At 41.2% G+C, this 20,617-nt stretch overlaps 3 protein-coding genes across 15 annotated transcripts in view; 1 reads left to right on the forward strand and 2 right to left on the reverse strand.

Moving 5' to 3' along the window:
• Positions 1-6,046, forward strand: part of ANKRD6 (ankyrin repeat domain 6) — a 108,952-nt gene extending 102,906 nt beyond the window's left edge. For all 5 annotated transcript variants that reach the window (XM_049818337.1, XM_049818340.1, XM_049818341.1 and 2 more), the window contains 3 exons: positions 265-378; positions 2,145-2,487; positions 3,740-6,046. In XM_049818337.1, coding sequence (XP_049674294.1) covers positions 265-378; positions 2,145-2,487; positions 3,740-4,314 — 1,032 coding nt within the window. In that variant the 3' untranslated portion in view covers positions 4,315-6,046. The remainder of the gene's footprint in view (positions 1-264; positions 379-2,144; positions 2,488-3,739) is intronic.
• Positions 6,047-6,800: 754 nt separating this feature from the next.
• LYRM2 (LYR motif containing 2) lies at positions 6,801-10,092 on the reverse strand. 2 transcript variants are annotated; one of them, XR_007508271.1, is made up of 4 exons: positions 10,001-10,092; positions 9,457-9,597; positions 8,307-8,484; positions 6,801-7,481 (listed from the first exon to the last, which is right to left on the reverse strand). XR_007508271.1 is itself a non-coding variant. In XM_049818365.1 (3 exons), exons 1-3 carry the CDS (start codon positions 10,043-10,045, stop codon positions 8,404-8,406), a joined length of 267 nt encoding a protein of 88 aa, XP_049674322.1. In that variant the 5' UTR covers positions 10,046-10,092; the 3' UTR covers positions 8,074-8,403. The 2 variants fall into 2 exon arrangements, 1 of the variants encoding a protein (XP_049674322.1); XM_049818365.1 differs by lacking the exon at positions 6,801-7,481 and having other exon boundaries at positions 8,074-8,484.
• Positions 10,093-10,164: 72 nt separating this feature from the next.
• MDN1 (midasin AAA ATPase 1) overlaps positions 10,165-20,617 on the reverse strand; it is a 103,209-nt gene continuing 92,756 nt past the window's right edge. For 4 of the 8 annotated variants that reach the window (XM_049818330.1, XM_049818328.1, XM_049818332.1 and 1 more), the window contains 8 exons: positions 19,661-19,750; positions 18,623-18,738; positions 17,820-17,994; positions 17,103-17,176; positions 16,892-17,006; positions 15,837-15,900; positions 13,918-14,060; positions 11,543-12,574 (listed from right to left, as the gene is read on the reverse strand). In XM_049818330.1, coding sequence (XP_049674287.1) covers positions 12,386-12,574; positions 13,918-14,060; positions 15,837-15,900; positions 16,892-17,006; positions 17,103-17,176; positions 17,820-17,994; positions 18,623-18,738; positions 19,661-19,750 — 966 coding nt within the window. In that variant the 3' untranslated portion in view covers positions 11,543-12,385. Of the gene's footprint in view, positions 10,601-11,542; positions 12,575-13,917; positions 14,061-15,836; positions 15,901-16,891; positions 17,007-17,102; positions 17,177-17,819; positions 17,995-18,622; positions 18,739-19,660; positions 19,751-20,617 lie in introns of those variants that run through there. The other 4 variants (XR_007508266.1, XR_007508265.1, XR_007508264.1 and 1 more) reach the window with 4 other exon arrangements.

Below are 20,617 nucleotides of genomic sequence, written 5' to 3' on the forward strand. Positions count from 1 at the left end.
ATTGTTAAAATCCCTTTTGCTGAATTCTGTTTGCACTGAGATTCAAGATCCTCTAAATTATTTTTTATTTTTAATGTAATTGTTATTCATTGATAATTTTGTGATTGAACCTTTTTGCAAGCTACATCTAATTGTAGCTGGCAGCATTCCTAGAAAAGAAGTCTGAAAGACAGACTGAACTTTGACTTACGAGGTTCACAGTTGGGGGTTTTGTTTGGTTTTTAACATGATCATCTCAGCTAAATTGTGGGTTTTTTTCCACAGCTCCGTGTTTTAGACAAGCTTATGGCTGAGCGGCTGTCCGCAGAGAGAACGGAGTGCCTTCACCGCCTGCAACAGCACACGGAGTTGGAAAAAACTGAGGGGGAGAAACGGCAGGTAGGGCTTGAAACAGCTACTCCCTATTAGCTCAGATGGATCAGCTCAAGAGTTTCGTTCTAGCAGGCAGAGGGAATATTGGGAGATTTATCTCATCTCTTGGAACAGGCAGAAGAGCTTCAAAGACCGAATTATTCCTATCCCCACCACCTTTATCTCTAAACCAAATTTATAAAGCTTTTGCATTAGAAATGGGGAATGTGAAATCCAGTCCCAATGTCACAATTTAATTTGGTGGGTCTGAAGCGTGGGATCTATAACAAAAAATGTTTTTTTGAACACAGTGCTTTGCAAAAACTCCTACCGCTATATTTTTAACAGTTATGCTTTCAGCTTTTGCTTCATTAAAGGATGTCTGCAAGAACATCTGCAAACAGTAACAAAGGCTAAAATCTGTGTTGTTCCTTTTACTTCTCATCCATTTGGTTGTGTGCCCTGGGAAACTCTCCCTTCTCTGTCTGATCTTTTTTTTCCCCACGTATTAAAAGGCTGCAGTTCTCTCTGACTTTGGCAACAGTGCACCATCTCCAAGCTGTGTGTCACTGCCAATAGGCAAGTTCTTTCTGTATGCTTGTTTAACCAGCATTACAAGAATAACTGTTCCTGCAGAGATCCAGCTCTTGCCCTTGTAGCTTCTGCAAAAATTCACCATTAAAAAATGCTAAGAAATTTGTGTTTCTCCAGTCACACGGGTAAATTTAAAAAACAATTAATTTTCTCCTTATTGGTATTCTTCTAAGAATTGAGAAATACACTTTGTGCTAGTAAAATGTCCTGACTTTTTGTAAGTGTTCCAAATCCATGTTAAAAGACTGCCAGCTGTGATAATCCTAGCATAAACTACTGATCAAGATACTTCGGTCTAATACATGCAAAACACTTTTTTCCAAAGAAAAGTACTTACCAAACTAAGGTAGCTCTAGTTTTTATTTCATAGTAAGAGATGTAATTATTAGATTGGCTTCTGAATGTCTAGGCTTGTGCTCCATCTCCTTGTAATCTCCATTTAAGAAATGAGATACTGGAGTGATACCTCAGGTGAATTGAAATTACCATTAAGTGATATCAGCTGTTCCTGTTCTGTTGGGTCTAATTGAAACTACTGGAAAAAATGAGTTCAGCTTTACTAAATGCATGGACTAACTGTCCATGTGCACGGGAGGGTCTGACCTAAATTTGTGATGTCATATGAACAAGAGGATAAAAGAGCCACTCATATTGTAAATGATTACTGGCACATGCCTCTGCAGCTGACACTTATTAAGCACCTTTGTAATTTGAAAGCTGTTAGTAATTTCTCATTTAGTGTGGGACTCATCTTTATCACCGAATGAACAGAGGAGCAGAGGTTGGTAATGGTATAAAGCTGTGTCCCAAGTGTCCAATTTGAATTTTCACTCTTAACAAATGGCAGCTTTGACCACATGATGTTCCTTGCACTTAGAAGGTGCTGTTGACTGCATGATTTAAACAAGTCATCCCTGATCAGAGGACTGAGGGTTGCATTTGAAGTGGCACATTCAAATCTAAGAGGTGGTAGCTTGGACTGAAGAGGGTGCCTTTCATTAGCTAATGCATAGTTCTTCGTCTTTTCTGATTTGCAGTCCTTTAAATATTCCCAGTGGCAGCATGCACATCTGTACAGGGAGTCTAAGCCCACAGGTACCCTGCCTTGCTCCTCTTTGTCCCTGCCACATGTCCTCAGCAGCCCGAGAACCATAGGATCTAATCATAGGATCGTCTGATTTACAGTCTCTTCCTTATAGGTTTCCTTGGTCGATGAGCTGAAGACTTGGTGCATGTTGAAGATTCAGAATCTGGAGCTCAAGCTTTCTGGAGATTCCAGATCATCAAGACCAAAATCAACTTTGTCCACTTGTGAGTCTCTCACTGAGACCCTGGATACTGAGAACAACCCCCACAGTGCCAAGGACTGTAAAGCCAACCAGCCCGTGCTGCAGTCAGAGGGCTCCCACCAGCATTCCTATATCACGCTTCCAAATAGCCTCGCAGAAGATGGGGGAAGGAGCAGAGTCCAGATGCCAGAACAGAGCTTTGGGCAACATTTTTGCATTCAACAAGATGGTGCATCGGGTACAACCTTGTCAGGTACTTAAATGTCATATTCATTCAAAGGCGAGCTAATTAACTGAGGGATACTTGCGTTAATACCACAAATGTTAATTCTGGCTTGTGCGCTTTCCCCCATCCATACGCCTAATGTCTTGGCATTAGACTACACTTCAAGGCAGCTGCTGGGAATATTTTAAGACACGGTTGGGTGGAATTCCACTGACTCCTCCTGATGTTTCCGTGTCACTGTGTTCTTTGAAGCCAAGTCCTTTGATGCTCTGAATAACTCTGGTTTCTGAAATTTCTCCAGCTTCCCAGTCAGAATTGCTCCCACCCTGCTGTCTGTCAGGAAGGTGTGCAGATTAGCCAAAGTCTACTGAAGAAAGTGTATTGTATTTAGTGTTCTTCAGATGCGTGGAGCCTATAATGACAGGGTAGTGATGTGAACCTAAAATACTAATTGTTCAATAACTCAAATACTTGTCAATATTCAAACTGCAAGGATACAGAATAAACATCTAGCTTTTTTCCCTTTTCTTGAACCAAAGTCTGTTTAATTATTAGTTCATTTGACAAGAACAAAAATACCTGAGAACATTCAAGCCCATTAAGGGATCAAGGCCACCTGAAGACACAGTTCAAGCCACCTTTCTGTGCTTGGCCAGGGAAGCTTTGAGGAAAAAAAAGAGACAGGCAGAAGGGCCAGTTCTCCACAGCCAAGGAGAGCACTATCAGAGCCCTGGGCTTCTGTAATACACATTGTATATGCCCCCCAAAACACTGTGCAAAGTGAACAGACATGGACCTGGATACCCTGTCAGACTAGAAAGGCAGAAGACCGCACAGATGATCTTATGGTGGCATGAGTGTGAGCTATACTGTATTGAACAGTTCAGAAGCATCAAAATGTGTTATCTTTGCAAAATTAGTGAGGCTTCAAGTTTTGTAGAAGCAGGGGGTTCATAAATATCAGCAGACATAAACTACTTTGGCAGTCTAGCCTGATCTTTGTTACATGTCCTTCTGATGAAGTCCTTTGATTGTTGTCAGCCTGTAGTCCCACAGCCGCAATGCAGTGTCTCTCTGCCTGAGCCAGCTTTTCTCTTTTAATGACTCTATTGTATCACCTGACTGTGAAGGTGCGATAAACTAATATAAGCCTCTATGATGTACACACAGCACGGTACATGGGAAACCGCATCATTCACTGAACAACGAAGATTTCTGAATGCTAAAGTAAATGGGCAGAGCTTTTTCTAAGTATATATGTATACACTTTATTCTCTAGGTACAGAGCAACAGTTAATTGCTGGCGGACCAGTGTCGTCTTCTGCGCCTGCTCAAGATGTCAGGCCAAAGGACAAAGCTGTTGGCGCCAGCACGTTCCACAGGTTCCAGCAGGAGCTGCCCTCCTCCGAGCTTTTGGGCTCCAAATTGAGACACGTTAAGGTTCAAGCTGCTTTGCAGCCCTTGACTGAACCTGCAAAGACTGAACCACAGAGCGGCTACTTCATCGACAAAGGAACTCAGACGAAGAAATCCAGCAAAAGCGGGCAGTCGAGGCACAAAGCTCTGCACCACGCCGGGGCACATCAGAGCCAGGAGCAGCAGCCCCCCGCCCTGCCTGCGGGACAGCCGCCTGCCCCTCCGCTCAGAGACACCTCCCAGGCCCTGGAGATAACACAGTACTTCTTTGAGGCCGTTTCCACCCAGATGGAGAAGTGGTATGAACGGAAAATAGAAGAAGCCCGGTGCCAAGCTAATCAGAAAGCGCAGCAGGACAAAGCTGCGCTCAAGGAGCATATTAAAAGCTTAGAAGAGGAGCTCAGCAAATTAAGGACTAAGGTGCAGAAAGAGAGCTAGCATCTACCAAGCGGGTAAAGACAAGCAACAGGACTCATTTGGGAATACTGATAGAGAGATATATTCGTAGTGCCTGTTACATCCAAACAAAATGCTCTTTTTCAGGAGTAGAAATAACTTTGGAAACTCCAGAACTGAGGAGAGTTCATATGCAGACTGTACTGATGACAATGAAATGCTGCAGATTAGATCCTTTCTTTGTTATTTCCAAGAGTCTGTTAAATATTGCACACTCAATTTCCAGGTGCTGCTTGAAAACAAACTGCATTAGAAACCAAAACTGCTTTCTGAAAAGGGAATTTCCTTATTTTCACAATAGGTCATGTGTGGCTAGAGGGTTCCGCTGTATGCTACATGTAAACACATGGCAACACCAATACTGAAATAGATTCAGCATGTTTGAGAGCTTTTGACAGAAATTCCTTAGCGATGAAGGGCTATTGATACTATTTAGATACTCCCCATGCCCTCTCTCACCAATGGAGAGAAGCTACAGAACCAACTCAAATTACAAGCCCACGTTGGTGACAGATGCAGGCGTCCAGCTGGGAGGCCAGGCCACCCCACAGGGAGGTGCCGAGGTGAGTCATCCCATTAGGTACAGAGGCTTCAGTTGCCACTGTGCTTTTCTTTTGGGTTTCCATTATTGAAACAAATGCTAAATTAGATTTGCCTTTTTTTTTTTAATGGTGTCCTGGTTGCAAAGCTCCTTGTGGTTACACGGTTGTCGGGGCCGTACTCCGCTAATGTGACTGAGAAGATTTGTTTAGGGCATGGATGGCAAATATTTTACCATAACAGTGCTCTACTTGTTAGGCATAATTTTTATATCTCATTTCCTTCAAGCAGCAAATGGCTGAATTCTCTACTACTGAAGCTTGAAAAAGTCCTTTACCTGAAGAAGGGAAAGCTTGGTTCCTTGTACTCAAATATTGCTTTTCCTGCAGAGTCAGGATTTTCTCCCGGACACCTTGTCCAGACTGTCTTCCTTTGTTCCTCTGAATGATTCCTCTCTCTGTTTCCCCCCTTGTATCTCTAAAAGGAGAGGCTGGGCCCTGATGAGGCTGCAGGTCTTAGGACTGGTTTCACAAACCGTCCCACAAAATAGAACTCAACAACATTTTAAAGTTTTTATGGATGTGTTTTGTTGTAAAATAAAAACTTACAATGACGTTCAGGCTGACAGACGCTGAATACACCAGAGGCACTGTAACTCATTGCGTCTGCACTCCTTTAGGGTTTCCTCCCTATACCTCTGAGAAGGCGCCATCAGATTCTGTTAGAAAAGTAAGTTTACTTAACAGATCATGAGAGACCAATTGTTCAAAACCAATTCAAACACAGGATAGTACTGTTACGCCAAGGAGAAAGAGATTTTTTTTTTCTGTACTGAAGAGCCCTAAAATCAATACAAAATACTTTACAGTATTGAAGACACCATTGACTAATTAAGCTTTTGTCTTCTTAGCAGATGTATAAAGCAAAGAGAATTGTATTATATAACAAAATTTTTAAAGTTCCTATTAATGCACTGTCAAGACAAGAAAAGTGTATCTGCAGTTATGGAAATACTAGTTTTATTGCTCTGACTTCTATAGTCTAATACAGACACTTTCATATGTTTACAGTTTTGTTTAAGCTACTGTAGGAATGCAGAAGCATGCTATTTAAGTTTTGTATCATCTTGATAGTGACTGTTTTGCCAAGCAATTAAAGTAAGTGTTGCTCAGAAGTCTGTGGTGTAACGTTTTCTAGCCAGAGAAAATGGACGCAACCTCCTCACTTGACTCAGAAGGGGGAGCAGAAAATTGGACTTCAACTTCTAAGCTTTTGTGTTTGTGGCTATAAAACATGGAAACCGGGTCTACCAGCTGTCCCAAGGGAGGCTGCAGGGACCGCCTGCCATTTGTTAGCCGATGCACACACCCACCATTTCAGAAATTACTGGCCCAGGGCTGAGTCGTACAGCTGATTACACACACGCTCCTGAGCTTGCACGAGTGCACAGGAAATGAACGGCTGTGGCTTTAGCTAATCTACCTCACATCATACAAACTACGCTACCACGGTAGCCACTGGAGCGGCAATTTAACACAGTAACTTGGCTGCAGAGTACTGATTTTAGAGGTTTTCTGAAGCCAACAAGTGTACTGTAAAATAAAGGGAGGCACTTTCTGCCAATTCCTTTCTACTCCCCTCTGTAGTCTTCCCTCCTTCAAAACTACTGGAGTTGAAGGACTTCTTTACAAAATACCTGTATTATCTACCCTTCTCTGCAGGACACACTTGGAGTAAATTTACTTACCGTAACAGACTGTACTTGGACTCCCAAAGGCTTCTGGCAGGCAATTTTATCTTGATAAGCCCACAAAGCAGTGCAGATCACGGGCAGCAGCACTCATGAAGTCAACAGCTGTCCAGGGCACTGCCTGGCATGACCTAGTGCTGGATTATGTGGCCACAACCTAGAAACATACAACCTGGAGTCGAAAGAGTAATGTAGGCTCAGGGCTCTGAATGGAAAGCACTGTGATGAGGTGGCAGGGTAAAGTCTCACAATTAAGGAGCAGAAATCAAAACGCTGGCTGAAGGGGAAGGGAAGGCTACTCGCAAGAAAAACCCACGTTGATTACGGCTTTGTTCAGTCAAAACTCCTTTCTAAACAATTTTCTGGTAATGTGAAAAATCAACCCCCAACACACTATGTTCTGTCAGTATACTCTACCAGAAAACTTTAACAATATTTAGATTTTTAACAGAATGTTTACATACCTATTTTTCATGGACTGGTTAGAAGCTCAAAGGCTTCTGTCTATACAGACACGCACTCTTTAGCAGCCTCACTGGTTGCCTGAGCCACATCCTTCACTACAAAGCTTAATATCATAGGAAAAGATTCTACAAAAAAAAGGCATTCTTTCTTGTTAAGCAGCAGCTTTTTGCAAAGCAGCTTTGCTGAAGTATGTAGCTTTAAAGACTCTTTGTTTGGCTCCAGCAAAAAGCACACCTCCCGCTCCCGAGTTGGGTGTTTCTTCCCTCCTGTAGCCTGGAGGGGGAACACTGTCCTGTCCTGTGCGGTGGCACTGACTGGACTTGCTGTGGGGCAGTCCAGCTCACTAACTCAGCTGAAAGACATCTTGGCAAGGGCAGGTGGCTCCTGAAGTGAACTGTAATAGCAGGGTGGGAGACAGAAGGGTTCCTGCATCTCTTGAAACCACCTCACCTCACAGATACTTAGATAGTCAGGTATCTATCTACTGTTGTCTGGGTACTGATGTTGAGAAAACCCCAGACTCATCTTGACATTTTTAAATTATATGGAAGAAAAAAAAGATATACTGCAATTCACAGGAAGGTAAGAACAGTTGCAGGCTAACAATTAGAAGTGGAGTAATACAACATTTCAAAAAACAGACCACAATATTTGCAGTTAGTATTTTCTATTTGTAATTCTACTTTACATTGACTTTTAAATACTAAGTAAAGGGTACTTCCTGTTAACTTGGTAATAACCGTTTCTGGGGCTAAATCTCTCATTTTCATATATAAAGACCTCCTCTTTTAAGTTTTCTTCAGCTATAACTGAAAATCAACACCTACATATAAAACATTTTCTTTATGTTTTATCAAGTTTATTTGTTATGGGCCCATTTATTTATCCCAGATGCTTTTTTAATGCCCAATTTTGGTAAAAATCCTTCACACAGTATAGAAAGAGCTGTTACCACTTAAACTTGCCACAACAGAAAACAGACAAAATAATCTGGCTTATGTTTATTTTCTATTTCCCTGGTATAACACTGCTGTTGTAATTGTTGGTGCTTTCTGCTTTTCCCACAGCCCATGCTATATCCATTCAGTTCTTTAAAGTCCTTTGTGTCTAAGTGATTTCCACAAGGGAGGGTAACCAAACCAAGAAGAGGAAGGGGAAAAAAAAAAAACAACCAACAAACAAAAACCCCACTGCAGTAGAGTCCACCTTCAAACGTTACCAGGTTGTCCACAAAGGCTACTATTGTAACCACATTCTGCAAGAAATACTATGCTTGTTTGCAGCAGATGAAAGTCCAGCTGTCAACGAAATTAAGATCAGGATTTTGCCAGCTTAAGAGTTCTTTGAAGTTCCTGAAGTTGCATGTTGCCTTGAGTAATCATCATCCTGATTGCATCCTGTAAAACAAAGTGGAATCTACTGAACTGACCATCTACACGGCACAGGTTTTACACAACAAGCATGCCGTTTTAACACATTAAAACGCATACAATTCTTACCAGCACACATTAAAACGCATACAATTCTTACCAGCACTACTGTGATCTATTTCTTTGTGTGAAGTAACACTATAGTCACTGAGATGGTTAAAAAACAGGTGAATAAATAATTAGTTTTCTCCAGTTCCTTCATGATGTGTTTGAGGACTGCTTATGGTTTTGCTTTAAAACTCAGTTTTGAACTGGATTCAAATTTGTAATAATGTTTTCTTTACGCCTCTACCCCCTTCGCAAGTAAGTAGTGACAGCTGGCGCAGGGACATCATGAATACAGGTGTTTTACAGAGCAAATGGATGTTTCTCTCACTATTATTTTTATCTAAGTACTGTAAAGCTTTGTCTGCATAATGCAGCCACCAGTTCCTTGAGCACTGGCTAGAAAAAGGAACAAACTAGAAAGCGGAGGACAGGAAACACACAAGAGATGTAAAGGTTTCTGCATTTCATACATGCTTCGTATGCACAACCATCTAATTTTATTTGGGATGAATATCACTGAATATAGTTAAAGATGAAAAAAGAAGCTATCATTGTAAAAGCCTGAGCGTTTATGTTAGTTATCTAATATTTGTATTAAGTATTTTCTGATTCGTGGTTTAAGTAAGCAGGATTTGTTTGGGTTTTAGCTTTTTAAGTCCAGATTATTATCTGGAAATCAGAGAAACATTACTACTGCCAACAGAGGGGGTAATATTGAGAGATGCCGAGTTATTTCTTTGCACAAATGCTCCTTAAGAGACGTTAGTACCAGGAGACTTCTTACCAGCCCAGAAGTGACACCTACAAAACAAACCGCCGTGACAAAGAAAGGCCAGCGCACCGGCCGTTCCCGAGGGCAGGCGCTCGGGGTTGCGGGTTCCCGACCCTCACCTCTTCCGTCGCATCTTTATTCCTCCTGAACTCCTCCCTGGCCCAGGCCTTTAAATAGTGGCGATCTGCTTCAGCAGGGACGTCGCGAATCGCCCGCAGGATCTTCCTGTACAAGTGGAGAACCTGCTGTCGCCTCAGGAACTGGGAAGGAGAGAGGGAAGCCAGCCCGCTGTCAGAGGACACCCTGCTGAGCGCCGTTCCCTCAGCGGGTGCCTTTGCTCCCAGGGACGTTTCAACGACCGCCACGTCCGCCAGTTCTCCCCTGAAAGAGGCGGCATTGCCCCGGACCCCGCTCCAAGACACTCGCCTTTCCTATAAAGGGACGTACCGAACGTGCCCACCGCCGCGCTGCCCGGGGCCGGCCGTCGGCACAAGATGCAGCGTGACGAGGCCGACCGCCAGCCCACCCTCCCGGCCGCCCCGGCCCCAGCCCGAGGCGGGCGAGCCCGGCCAGCGGGTCCCCTCAGGACCGCGGCGGCGGCCCCGGGGGGAAAGCTCGGCCCCGCAGCTCCGGGACACGGAGGCCTGAGCCGCCCGCTCGTACCTGCTTCAGGCTGAGGGCGCCCGGCGGAAGACGGCTGGCGGCCATGACGGGCAGCTCCGCCCCGCCCGCCGCCGCCGAGCCCTCCCCGGGCGGGCGGGGCCCAGCGGCCGCCATTTTCCTGCCGGCGCCGGTCGGGGGGAAGACGCGGGGTAGGGTCGGCGGGGCCTGCTGGGCTGCGGGGAGCCGAGGTACCGGGGTAAGGGGCACCAGAAATTGTACCGGAGCGTGCCGGAGGGTACGTTCCTGGCCTGTTGCTGCATTTCTTCCGAAACCGCAAACGAGCTCCAGCAATAAACCAAGCACCCGAGGAGCAAGCAGTACACGGGCATGTCCCAGAAGGGGCGGTGGAAGCCGTGTGCTCTGAAGGTTGGTGGAGCTGCAAGACTGACACATTTAACGGTAGGGTCACGTTACGACAGCGCGAGTGGAGCTAGAAGGCACCTGAGCAGCTACAGGACACCAAGCTACCTTTTCCACCTTTTTACATACTTGAGGCTCTGTCCAGACATCTAATTGTCACTAACGGCGCAAGGCACTGATTGTTTCTTTACCACTGCTACGTCAACGAATGTCAAACCCAGATACAGTCACAGAGCCGGCCTGCAGAGAAAAAACAACAGTTAACCGATGCCTTTCCCTTCTGTGTTACTTACTCAGCGTTTGCTTGTACCAAATACAGTGCAAGCTCTTTGGCAATTACAGAGAAAAAACTTGGTTTAAACCTTTGCGCAGTAAGTAAGCGTTGCTGATAGAATTGTGTCTCAGGCTGTAACGACACCCCTGCAACAAACCGATTTGCACCATAAGTGTATCCTTGCAATCGAAAGAGAAGTTTGTTTCCAAAATATTTTCTCCAAGTTTCCTACTACTACAAATATTCAGTACAAGTCTGAAATGAAGTACATTCTGGAGAATTACCTAGTGAACTAAACCCACCTACTTCCGCAGTTAAACTTCCCAAAGCACACAAGTATTTGTATACACGTGTGAGAGATCTAGAGAACCTTGGAAAGATAGTATATAGTACCTGACATTTAACTTCTGAGGGGATAGAGTTCCCCTCTTAAGTCTGCAGTTCAGAAATTTGCTTATCATTGATTAGCTGTGGCAAAGCAACAAAATACGTGAAACGGCCTTGCTGGGCCATTTCACACCTCTGGATCTTGCCACTGCTGCATCTCAGAACAGCTACAGCAATACTTCTATCTAGAAGCCAAAGAGAACGATCACATCTTTGGGAATGCACCCACGTTTCCAGCCACTTTCTGATCAACTCCTGCACCACACTTAGAATGAGACACCTTCAATTTTTGTAGGCAAAGAAGATCTTCAAAGAGAGTTTAGACCAGGGGCATTTAAACTAAATTTCCTTCAGATTTTCACTGAGAGAAGTCAAAAGACTGGACCCCTAATCAAAACTCTCTGTGCTGGCATTACCCTCTCATAAAAGGAGGACGGGTGTTGAAGTTACATAAACCACAACACATTTTCATATAAAAATCTGTATTTGTGCACTGCTAGAGAATGCACAGGATTTCCATGTCGCAATTTGGTTAATTTATTCAAGCTCTGATCAACTGAAAGAACAGACATCATAATTACAAACAGTGGTACCTCTTTTTATTAGTACAGACAATATAAGATGCATAGCTTCTGCAATGAAGAGTCATGTCCATGCTCTAAGACATCAGATTAATGAAACGTCCTCAATGTCTGCCTTGGACAGAGGGGCAAACTTCACAGTGTAAACTGATAATATAAGGATGATCATATGGCATTATTCGTAAAACTCCCTGTTGATATTGTCAGACAAAAATCGGCAATAATTAAATAGGATGTGTTAGACTGCAGAACAGTTTCAAGTATTCAAGTACTTTTTTTTTTTTGGTTGTTTAAAACCGTCTGCTTCCCCTGCTCCCCCACTCCTTCCCAAAGAGGCACCAGCTACATGGGTGAAGCTAAAGAATGCTTTTTTTGCAAGACACCTGAAGTTCTTCTAATGCAGAAATGCCTTCCCAGAAGCAAGACTGATTTTTCTTATTGCAATAGACAGTAGCAGGAATAATTTTACCTCTGTGAACATTACAAATACATATTTTTTTAAAAAGTAATAAGTTATTACAAGAGAAGTTGAAGAAAGTTTTACGTTACTTGTGGGAATAGGCAATGAAAGAAGACCACAGTCTCACCATTGCATAATTGTCCTCTGACAAACGTGGGAGAATGCACCTAAACCATTTTGTTCTTAGGCAGTCGGACTGCCAGAGGGCAGCTCCTGCACATTAATCCTAGTTAGAAAGAGACCTTATGAACTCTCCGATGAAATGCCGTTTCATGTATTTCAGCAGTTTAGCAGCAATCAGGTATTGACTTTGTCTACAAAGTCTACAAAGTGTCTGAGGCGGTCACCAGTTCAAACCACTGTCTGAGTGCATCACTAAGAGTTTCTGGAAGCGCATTCACATCTCTGAGGATCATGTAGAATGGGAATGGGAATTCTTCCATGTAAGATCTAATTTCAGGCAATTCTCCAGGTCCTTTGAATATAGGTACTTTAATGTCCAAAATGGAATCCTGTAAAAAAGAATTTATGTTACTACAAAACCACATGCATCTTCTACAGGCCTTTGATATAGTTTATCCTATTTTTCAAATACTTATAATTTCTCCTCTGTTAGATTAAAAGTTAATAAAAGAGTTTTAATATTAAAAGCCGTAAGTGTTGAATGGTAAATCAAATCAAAAGCTGAACACAATGCAATTAAATACTTTTGCCCTTTTAAAGTGCTCTAATCAACAAACTATAGGCTAGAAGAGACTAAGCTTAAGCTTCTGCAATACCAAATTCCATAAATAAATCCTGTCTTTCCTTAGTAGTTTATAATTTAAGTCTATGGTTATCACTTCATTTTTACACATTTGATGCCTTCCTGACACTGTCATCTGTAAGCTCTTTAGGGCTGAGTTCAACTTGCATTTGTGCAGTGATCTAATACAACAAGATTCTTTAGCAAATTATTTTACATTTCAACAAACACTACAAAGACAAAAATCAGATTAAAACTCCAGCTGTAAGCTGTACTTCTTGTAAAGTAACTTCTTAGTTGCTCAGTGAAGCAGCTCAGAAAATTAATAAAGCTTGTGAAAAACACATTTCACTGACCAGAATTTTTGCTTGACCTTATAGCCAGGTTTCGTCAAAATCTTACTATACTTTGTCAGCAAGAGAATTATTCATTTTTTCAACAATAAATATAGCAGGTGAGTCTTGCATGGAAAAACAGATACAGGAAGAAAATGTGAACTACAAAATTAGAGCCTTCACCACATAATTTAAAGTAAGGCTTAAGTTTGCTCACTTAGTGCACTAGAGTATCCCTGAAAAGCTCCCAGATATTTCAGCTTCCCAACCAAGGAAATCTAACAGTTTTCTTTCCCAGCTACCAAATGCAGTACCCAGCTTTCCCAGTTCAGGCACTAAATAACTCTCATATACTCCTTTCTGTCTAATGTTTAATCTCGTATTGGTTCCAGCTGCTGTATCAAATGGACACTGCTGTCAGAAATGATAAATCTGAATTAAAAGTGAGAGGGAACAAAGCATCTCAAACTCTGAATTTCTGCCAGCTACTTCTCTGGTGGCAAAAATCTACAACCATTACATTTGACAACAGGAGCTCTTACTTAGCCTTTCTGTGGCATGGAAGGCAATTTTTTTTTTTAATACAAAAGAGGATAAGAATCACAGTAGGGAGAAATCATAGAAGATCTGACATGTGAAAAAATGAAACTGGGCTAAATATCTTTGAACTCTGCAAAAGGTAAGATAGCTGTATAACATTGCAAGAAACAAGAAAAAGATTTGTATCAGTTTCTCATTCACTGCAGTTGAATACTTCTCTCGTTTGCTCACTTACCCGGGAATTAGGATTGTCCAACACTACGAAAATAACAAAGATATTGGCATTCTGAGCTGCTTGAACTGCTGCTGTCACTCGTTCCTTGCCTTCCAAGAAAAGGCCTCTTCCATCAGATACAATCAAAAGCAGCTGTGCTGTTTCTGAGCACAAAGAACATTTAAAATTCCAGTAAGTTAGAGTAATCCATTTAAAAGGCAAAAAAAGACTATTTTGTTGTTAGCCCTGTGGGTATAATGGAAAACCAACTACTCCTAAGGAAATAAAGTCTTTATCAAATAGAATTCTGTGACTTAACATTAAGCTGCAGTTACGAGTGGGTCAAGAAAGTTTTTCCCACTGTGTGAAACCACTGGGAATAACTGGGGGACAAAAAAACCCCAGTCCATCAATACCATAATCAAGGATGAAAGGCATGGAAAATACCTAAACAAACTTAGTCACGGCCTTTTCTTTCATGCCTGGTAAGTGCCTAGGAGTTAGATATTGGCTGAATTATAAGAGTCCAGCCACTAGATCACTACTTAAGTAGAGCAGCAGCTGCTGCAATGAAAAAGAGTCCAGATCTGTTCCTCCAGAAGCAGGTACCTATGGGTGCATCTGTATTAGTGTGTCACCTTGGACTAAGACTGTGCTTTTGAAACCTGTTTCCCTGTTGTCCCCACTTTAACAGGCTTGGCTTCCATCAGAGAGCAGTCTTAGATAGACTGCACAAAATAGATTATTTTTGGAGGAAAGTAAACCAGAAGATAGGTTCCAGAGGCACAGTCAAGGCAGTCCAACCACTACAGGGCATTCAGCCCTTGGAACCAGGCAAGGTAGTCTGAAGTAAACCTCCTGAAACATACACAGGACAGATGCTGGGTTACTCGGCACCGATCGTTCTCTGCAGACATGTTGCTTGACCCAAGTTGCCACCCCAAGTCAGAGACATATCCCTCCAAAGGGACATTCTAAGTAAGTTATGTATCTGTCATCTTTTAATTATAAGGAAATAACAGTAACAATTGGGAATGCAAGCCCCTCTGTCCTGTCCGCCTACCCCACCAGCATAATGGCTAGGGAGGCATGCAGAATACTTCCTCCTTTTCTGCAGACCGGCCCCAAATGTGACAGGGCTTGGTCTTTTTACAAAAAAGGATGATGTATCCTACTGCCTTTTCTCTTGCTAGCTCCCTGATTCTGGGGAGCTGACTGCTGCCGCATCCCAGCCTAGTTCAACAGGACTGGATGCTGCTCCCCCTCAGAATATTCCAACAGCCTGGGCACCCTGTGGCAAAGAAGCTGTGGATTATAAATCCCAGATTATCCATTTCTTAGAGTACTTCAACAAGAACTTTTTTAAAATATGGGTGCCATCATGACAAGCTTTTAACTAGCACAAAGCAGCCTTTTAGACTACGCGTGGGTCAGCTGTGAAATAACAAGCCTTCCAGCTTTTCTGGGAAACTCAAGCAGCTCATGACCTAAATTTGCACCACAGTGAAAGACGGGTAGGAGGCAAACACTTATCCTCCTCAGAACAGTGTGCTTCTGGATACCTCCAGAAATCAAGCTCTCCATCAAGAGCAGAAGTGCCTAGGGAGTCAAGGTCACTAGGAAGCTGGATGATGCTCTAAAGCAGGCAGCGTCTAGGACTGAAACACAATCTGGAAACATGACCTAAGGGAAGCAGCTAAGGTGTGCCTTTTTAAAAAGCCTTAAATGAAGTTTCAGTGAATTAGTGACAAATATGAGGTAGGTGGCTTTTGGGTTTTGAGCTAAATTTCAACCAAACATTCCTTTTGAGAGAGCAAAACCCAAAGCCCTAATGCAAGTGATGTCTCAGCGCTGGGAGCCTTTCTGACAGGATATTGTTTCGGGACTGTAGTGAGTATTCTGCTGTCATGGTAACAAGCATAATAACAAAAAAAGCTTACCTGGATTGATATTTTGAGACAACTGTTGTGCTGCAGCAAACATATTTGCTGATGATTCTAGAAACTGTAGAGGAAACAAATAAGGAGATTAAGTTTTCATAAAATAATAAACTTAATAATGGTAACATTTTTAAAGAACACATTTCTGTATTTTAAATGCCAAGATGGTTTAGTCTGACCACCTACACAGACACAGTCCTTAGCATTTTCCTATGTTAACTCCTGCTTCAAATTTAGGAAGTGTTTTTGAACTAAAGAATGTTTAGAAAAGCCTTCAATCTGGATTTAAAATTTGTCCAATGCTAACAAAGCCATCAAAACCTCAGTAAATTGTTCAAGTGATTAATGACATAATAAAAAATGTACATCCTATTTCTAGGTTGAACTTCTTTGGCTTCAACTTGCAAGAGAAGTATCTAGTAACATACTCCCCATTAAAATTAAGGACATCAACTGTCAAGTCCTCCCAATTTTGACAGTTACAAGGTTACCATTGAGCTATCTGGGTCTCCCTTTTTGCATTTACTATTAATGGAAAATCTTATCCAAGTCTGGAAAGGTAAGAGTGCAAAAACCTTCCTAAAAGAAGAAAACTTTGCAGCCATCCATGACGTGTTACTACAGAAAGTTATTTACTTCAGGACTCAGTCAAGTCTGACAAACTTACAGCCTGACAAACATACAAAAAGCTCTTCCTACTGCTACTACAGTAGAATCCATGGCATGAAAACCTCCTGAACTCCCACAAACTTTGATGGGATATAGCAATAGGGTACTGACAAGAGTAGGATTGATAGCTTGTAGCCCAAATACTGTTTAGGACCCAATACAAACAGAGAAAGATGAATGCTTAAAAGTGGCGTACATCAGAGGTACAAGTGAGAAAACACTCTTACTATTACAAAATTGTGACTCTTTGTTATCTAACCAGCTATCAGACTTTCAAATATAAACAACCAGTAAACATTACAAAGTGATCATGAAACCATGAAGCTGCTGATGTCTTGTCTGGAAAAGATTTGCAGACTTGTTGCCCTAGAGGCATTCTCGTGTACCTGGGCTATTTTTGTTTTCTTCTGCTGAAATTTGCAAAGACGCAATATCCGTGTTCCTGACTGGTCACTGAACTGTTCGTGGAATGGGTGCAGCAGCTGAACAGTCTCTCCAAAGCTTTAGAAAAAAAGAAAAAATTACAACAGTGTGAAACTGGTACTTACATTCTGCTCTGAAGTCTTGAAGAGAAGTCAAGATTTCAAATAAACTCACCTACACACAGCAATTTGTCCCACTTCTAGAAGAGTCAGTGCATTTCCAATAACTGCCAGGGATTCATATGCGAGCTATCAAAGAAAAAAGTTACATAAAAAAATAGGATATTCCAAGTTTTACTCACAGCTCTCGGTATTAAGTATGAAGAATGTTACTGAAATTATTTTTCATCCTCTAGTAAAATAAACGAAGAGACTTCCTATCTTTTTTTCCTGTTATTGTTATGCAAGATAGTCACTGCAACAAAGATACACTAGTTCTACTTGAGGGCTTCAGCTGACTGATTTAGAGATACCACTTTAGGCAGGCTAATGAAATAAACACCAAAATAACTATTTAGAAAGAAACACTCATTTTTAATAAATAAAAACCCTACAAGTGAGCTATGATGAACTATTATTTAATCCTCCAGTGAACTGCATAGCTAAGCAAGTTTTGGCCTTTTGTGTAGGCTACAAAAAATAATTTTCCAATGGATATGTACACCTCTAACATCTCCTCCTTTCAGCTAACTTTCACTGATCTTTTAGTAACAAATCTCTTAAGCATGACATGACAAAGAGTTCAAGCACATGGACCAGAAAAATAGCTGCTCTAGAATCACCAGAGTCAGGCTTTCCAACAGCCACCACCTCTGTATGAAACAAGTCAGCAGCTGACATACTCATCAACAATGGGTAGTGTCTTCCTACTTCTTCCAAGATTTTATGTTACCTGTTTAGAGTGATTGTCTATCATACTAGAGGAATCATCAATAGCCAAGCAAATCTGGTACTGTCGTTTACTGGGCTTGGTCCTTCGCAACCAGATCTTATCTTTTCGGAACTGACTGGCAATATATGGAATCACTTTGCGCATGTTCAGTCTCTTCCCTGTTCTGTAATCTCCTCTGAAAGTTAAGAAAAAAGACACAGTGACAGGGATTATCAGCAAATATCTCATTCTGGAAATTCTGGCCTATGCATCATATGCACCAAAATAACAAAATTTTGTTAAATACAATAAAAACAAAATTAGTAGTTCTAATATTCATATTTAGGTATAGATAAAAAACATCTCACGTTTTTAATGCAAGATGGATATTCACTGTTTTTAAAAGAAGTTCTTAAATCTAGGTGCCTAAAATGGAAGGCAGACCTTGAATTTAGACTCCTACAGTTTGAAACAAGTCTAGATCTCTTAAAAAAAAGTCAATGTTAAAAACAACATAACACATTTTGACATTTAACATAATCTTTGACTCAACTGCACTTCATGTGTTTAAGTTGGTTTGATTATCTGTTGCACAGAAGAAAAAAATAGGAGGCAATATCCTCAGGATGGGTACCTACTACCATATCACATTTACATTTCATAAAATAACCTAGTGTTCCCATACAAAAGTAAAATGAATGCATTTGCAAACAAGAATAATTGCTGTAAAGTAAGAACAGTGTAGAGCTGCAGTTGTACAGAGGTTAAAGACCCTAAGACCAGGAGTTTAAAGAAACTAGAAGCCTCAGAAAGACCCAACTTACTTCAATTTGGCTGCCTGAGTGGGTTCCAGTATGAGTCGTAGCTGTTCACAAAGCTGCTGTGACAGAGGAGCTGTCAGTACTAAATACCTCTGCCACAACTGTGCTGCTTCCTTCTCCTAAAACATCATACATCACAGAAAGAAATAGAAGTGAATTATGAAAAAACAAAAAGTTGGGAAGCACTGCCTGAAAAACAAGAAAACAAACCTCAGCGTACTAAGGGGGAAGGAGTAGGTAACTATTAGCTGAAACTGTGAGGGTGTCTTGTAAGCACTCTAAAAAGCTGAAAATTTTCATTCATCTTAGGGTGCTCCTTGCTGCTATGAAGCTACAATGTGCAATGATAATTCCTTTAGAAGTACACAAAGTAACTTTGGCATTGCTGTTGATACAGGAAAATCTTGTAATGGCCACCAACTGATAGCTGGTATTACAGCAAGGCAAAGGGTAAAGTCTGCTGGGTTCTCTATTGGCCATCAAAAATTAAAATTAATTAAAATTCAGCAAAACTGTTAAGCCTCTACACCAGCATTTTCATCCAGGAATTACTTCTAAATATGGTTTACAATTCACGACTAGGACAGTCAGAGCAAGTATCATATTCTGGTTCTGCTGTTGGTTATCTCAAACTCCACCACTGCAACTGAAGGAGATGGCTTCTGTTGATCATAATTTTGTGAAAGTGGTGTCCAGCACTTAACTGCAGGTGACAACTCAAAATAGAAGGAGCTTGGGGGGGACTGAGAAAAGTGTTGCTAACTATGCAAGTTTTAGAAGTCATTATTGACAGAGTAACTTTCTGCAAATAGCACACAGCATGTTCAAAACAAGATCTGAAACATCATCCAGCTTTAAGAATAATATAATTTTTTTCAGAACAAGTTGAACATAACAACAAAAATAGCACCTAAATCATGCAATTTTGAATATTTAGATTCCAGCCTGCTTGGCTTCCTCAATGCTTCAGCAGTAAACCAAGATGAAATAATGCAATAAAAGATTCTTATGACAGTTTTATACTAAAACAATGTCACAAACCTCATCTGGAGTTCCAGACTGCTGTGTCTGCCAAACTTCCAAATGCCTTTCAAGTTCCCTTCTTAGCTCTTCAGGATCTCTAATGATGTGCTAGAAGTGTAGTTATGAGATTTATGAGACAAAAAAATAAGTTCACCCATCTGGTGATTCCCAAACTATAGCAAACTATAAAAAAAAAAGTAAAAATGCATTGTTCTTAATCTTTTAGACACAAAAATACTTGAAAAAAATTAAATTAAGATTCTAAATCTCCATTTTTTTTAATAGCTTCCATGTACAGGAAGGATAAATACCTCCCCACAAATACCTGCATCTATGACACAATCAACATAGAAACAAAACTAGGAAAATCTATGATAGACACAGAAAATAATCATATACAGAACTTCAAGATAATTCAATGAAATTATCTTGATAAACACTAGATTTAATAACAGTATAACAGAGATGAAACTATTGAATACTACCTCTCTAGTATCTTCCAAAATATAATATGCTTCCCTTAACTGTATATTTTTTAAAAGCTTCATTCAAACCACTAAAAGAATTGAATGACATCTTCCTCTTTACCTGCCAGTAAATACTATTTGATAAGCCATTCTGTTAAAGGACACCCAAGCTTTATTACACTTCAACTTTTGTTGTGCTTTCAGTGACAACTTCTGTCCCTGACTTGTAAAACTATAGTTTAGCCAAACAGCAGCATATGGTCTGCATAACCTGCAGGTTTACTGGATTAAGAAAAATAAGTCTTTGAATGCAAACTCAGCAGTACCAATACTTCTCATTGCTCAAGAAGCAGCAGCAGTCCCTCTGGCCACGTACTGCTGCAGGTTTAAGGAAGGGAGAAAGAATGTGCATGGAGGAGGCTGCTTCTCTCTTTGTTTTGCTGAAGGTGAGAACTTGCACTTTTCCCCCTGCAACGTTTCTCCCTTTCTCTTTAACTGGTGCTGCAAG

Source organism: Accipiter gentilis, chromosome 15, assembly GCF_929443795.1.
Source record: "Accipiter gentilis chromosome 15, bAccGen1.1, whole genome shotgun sequence".
Taxonomy (NCBI): domain Eukaryota; kingdom Metazoa; phylum Chordata; class Aves; order Accipitriformes; family Accipitridae; genus Astur; species Astur gentilis.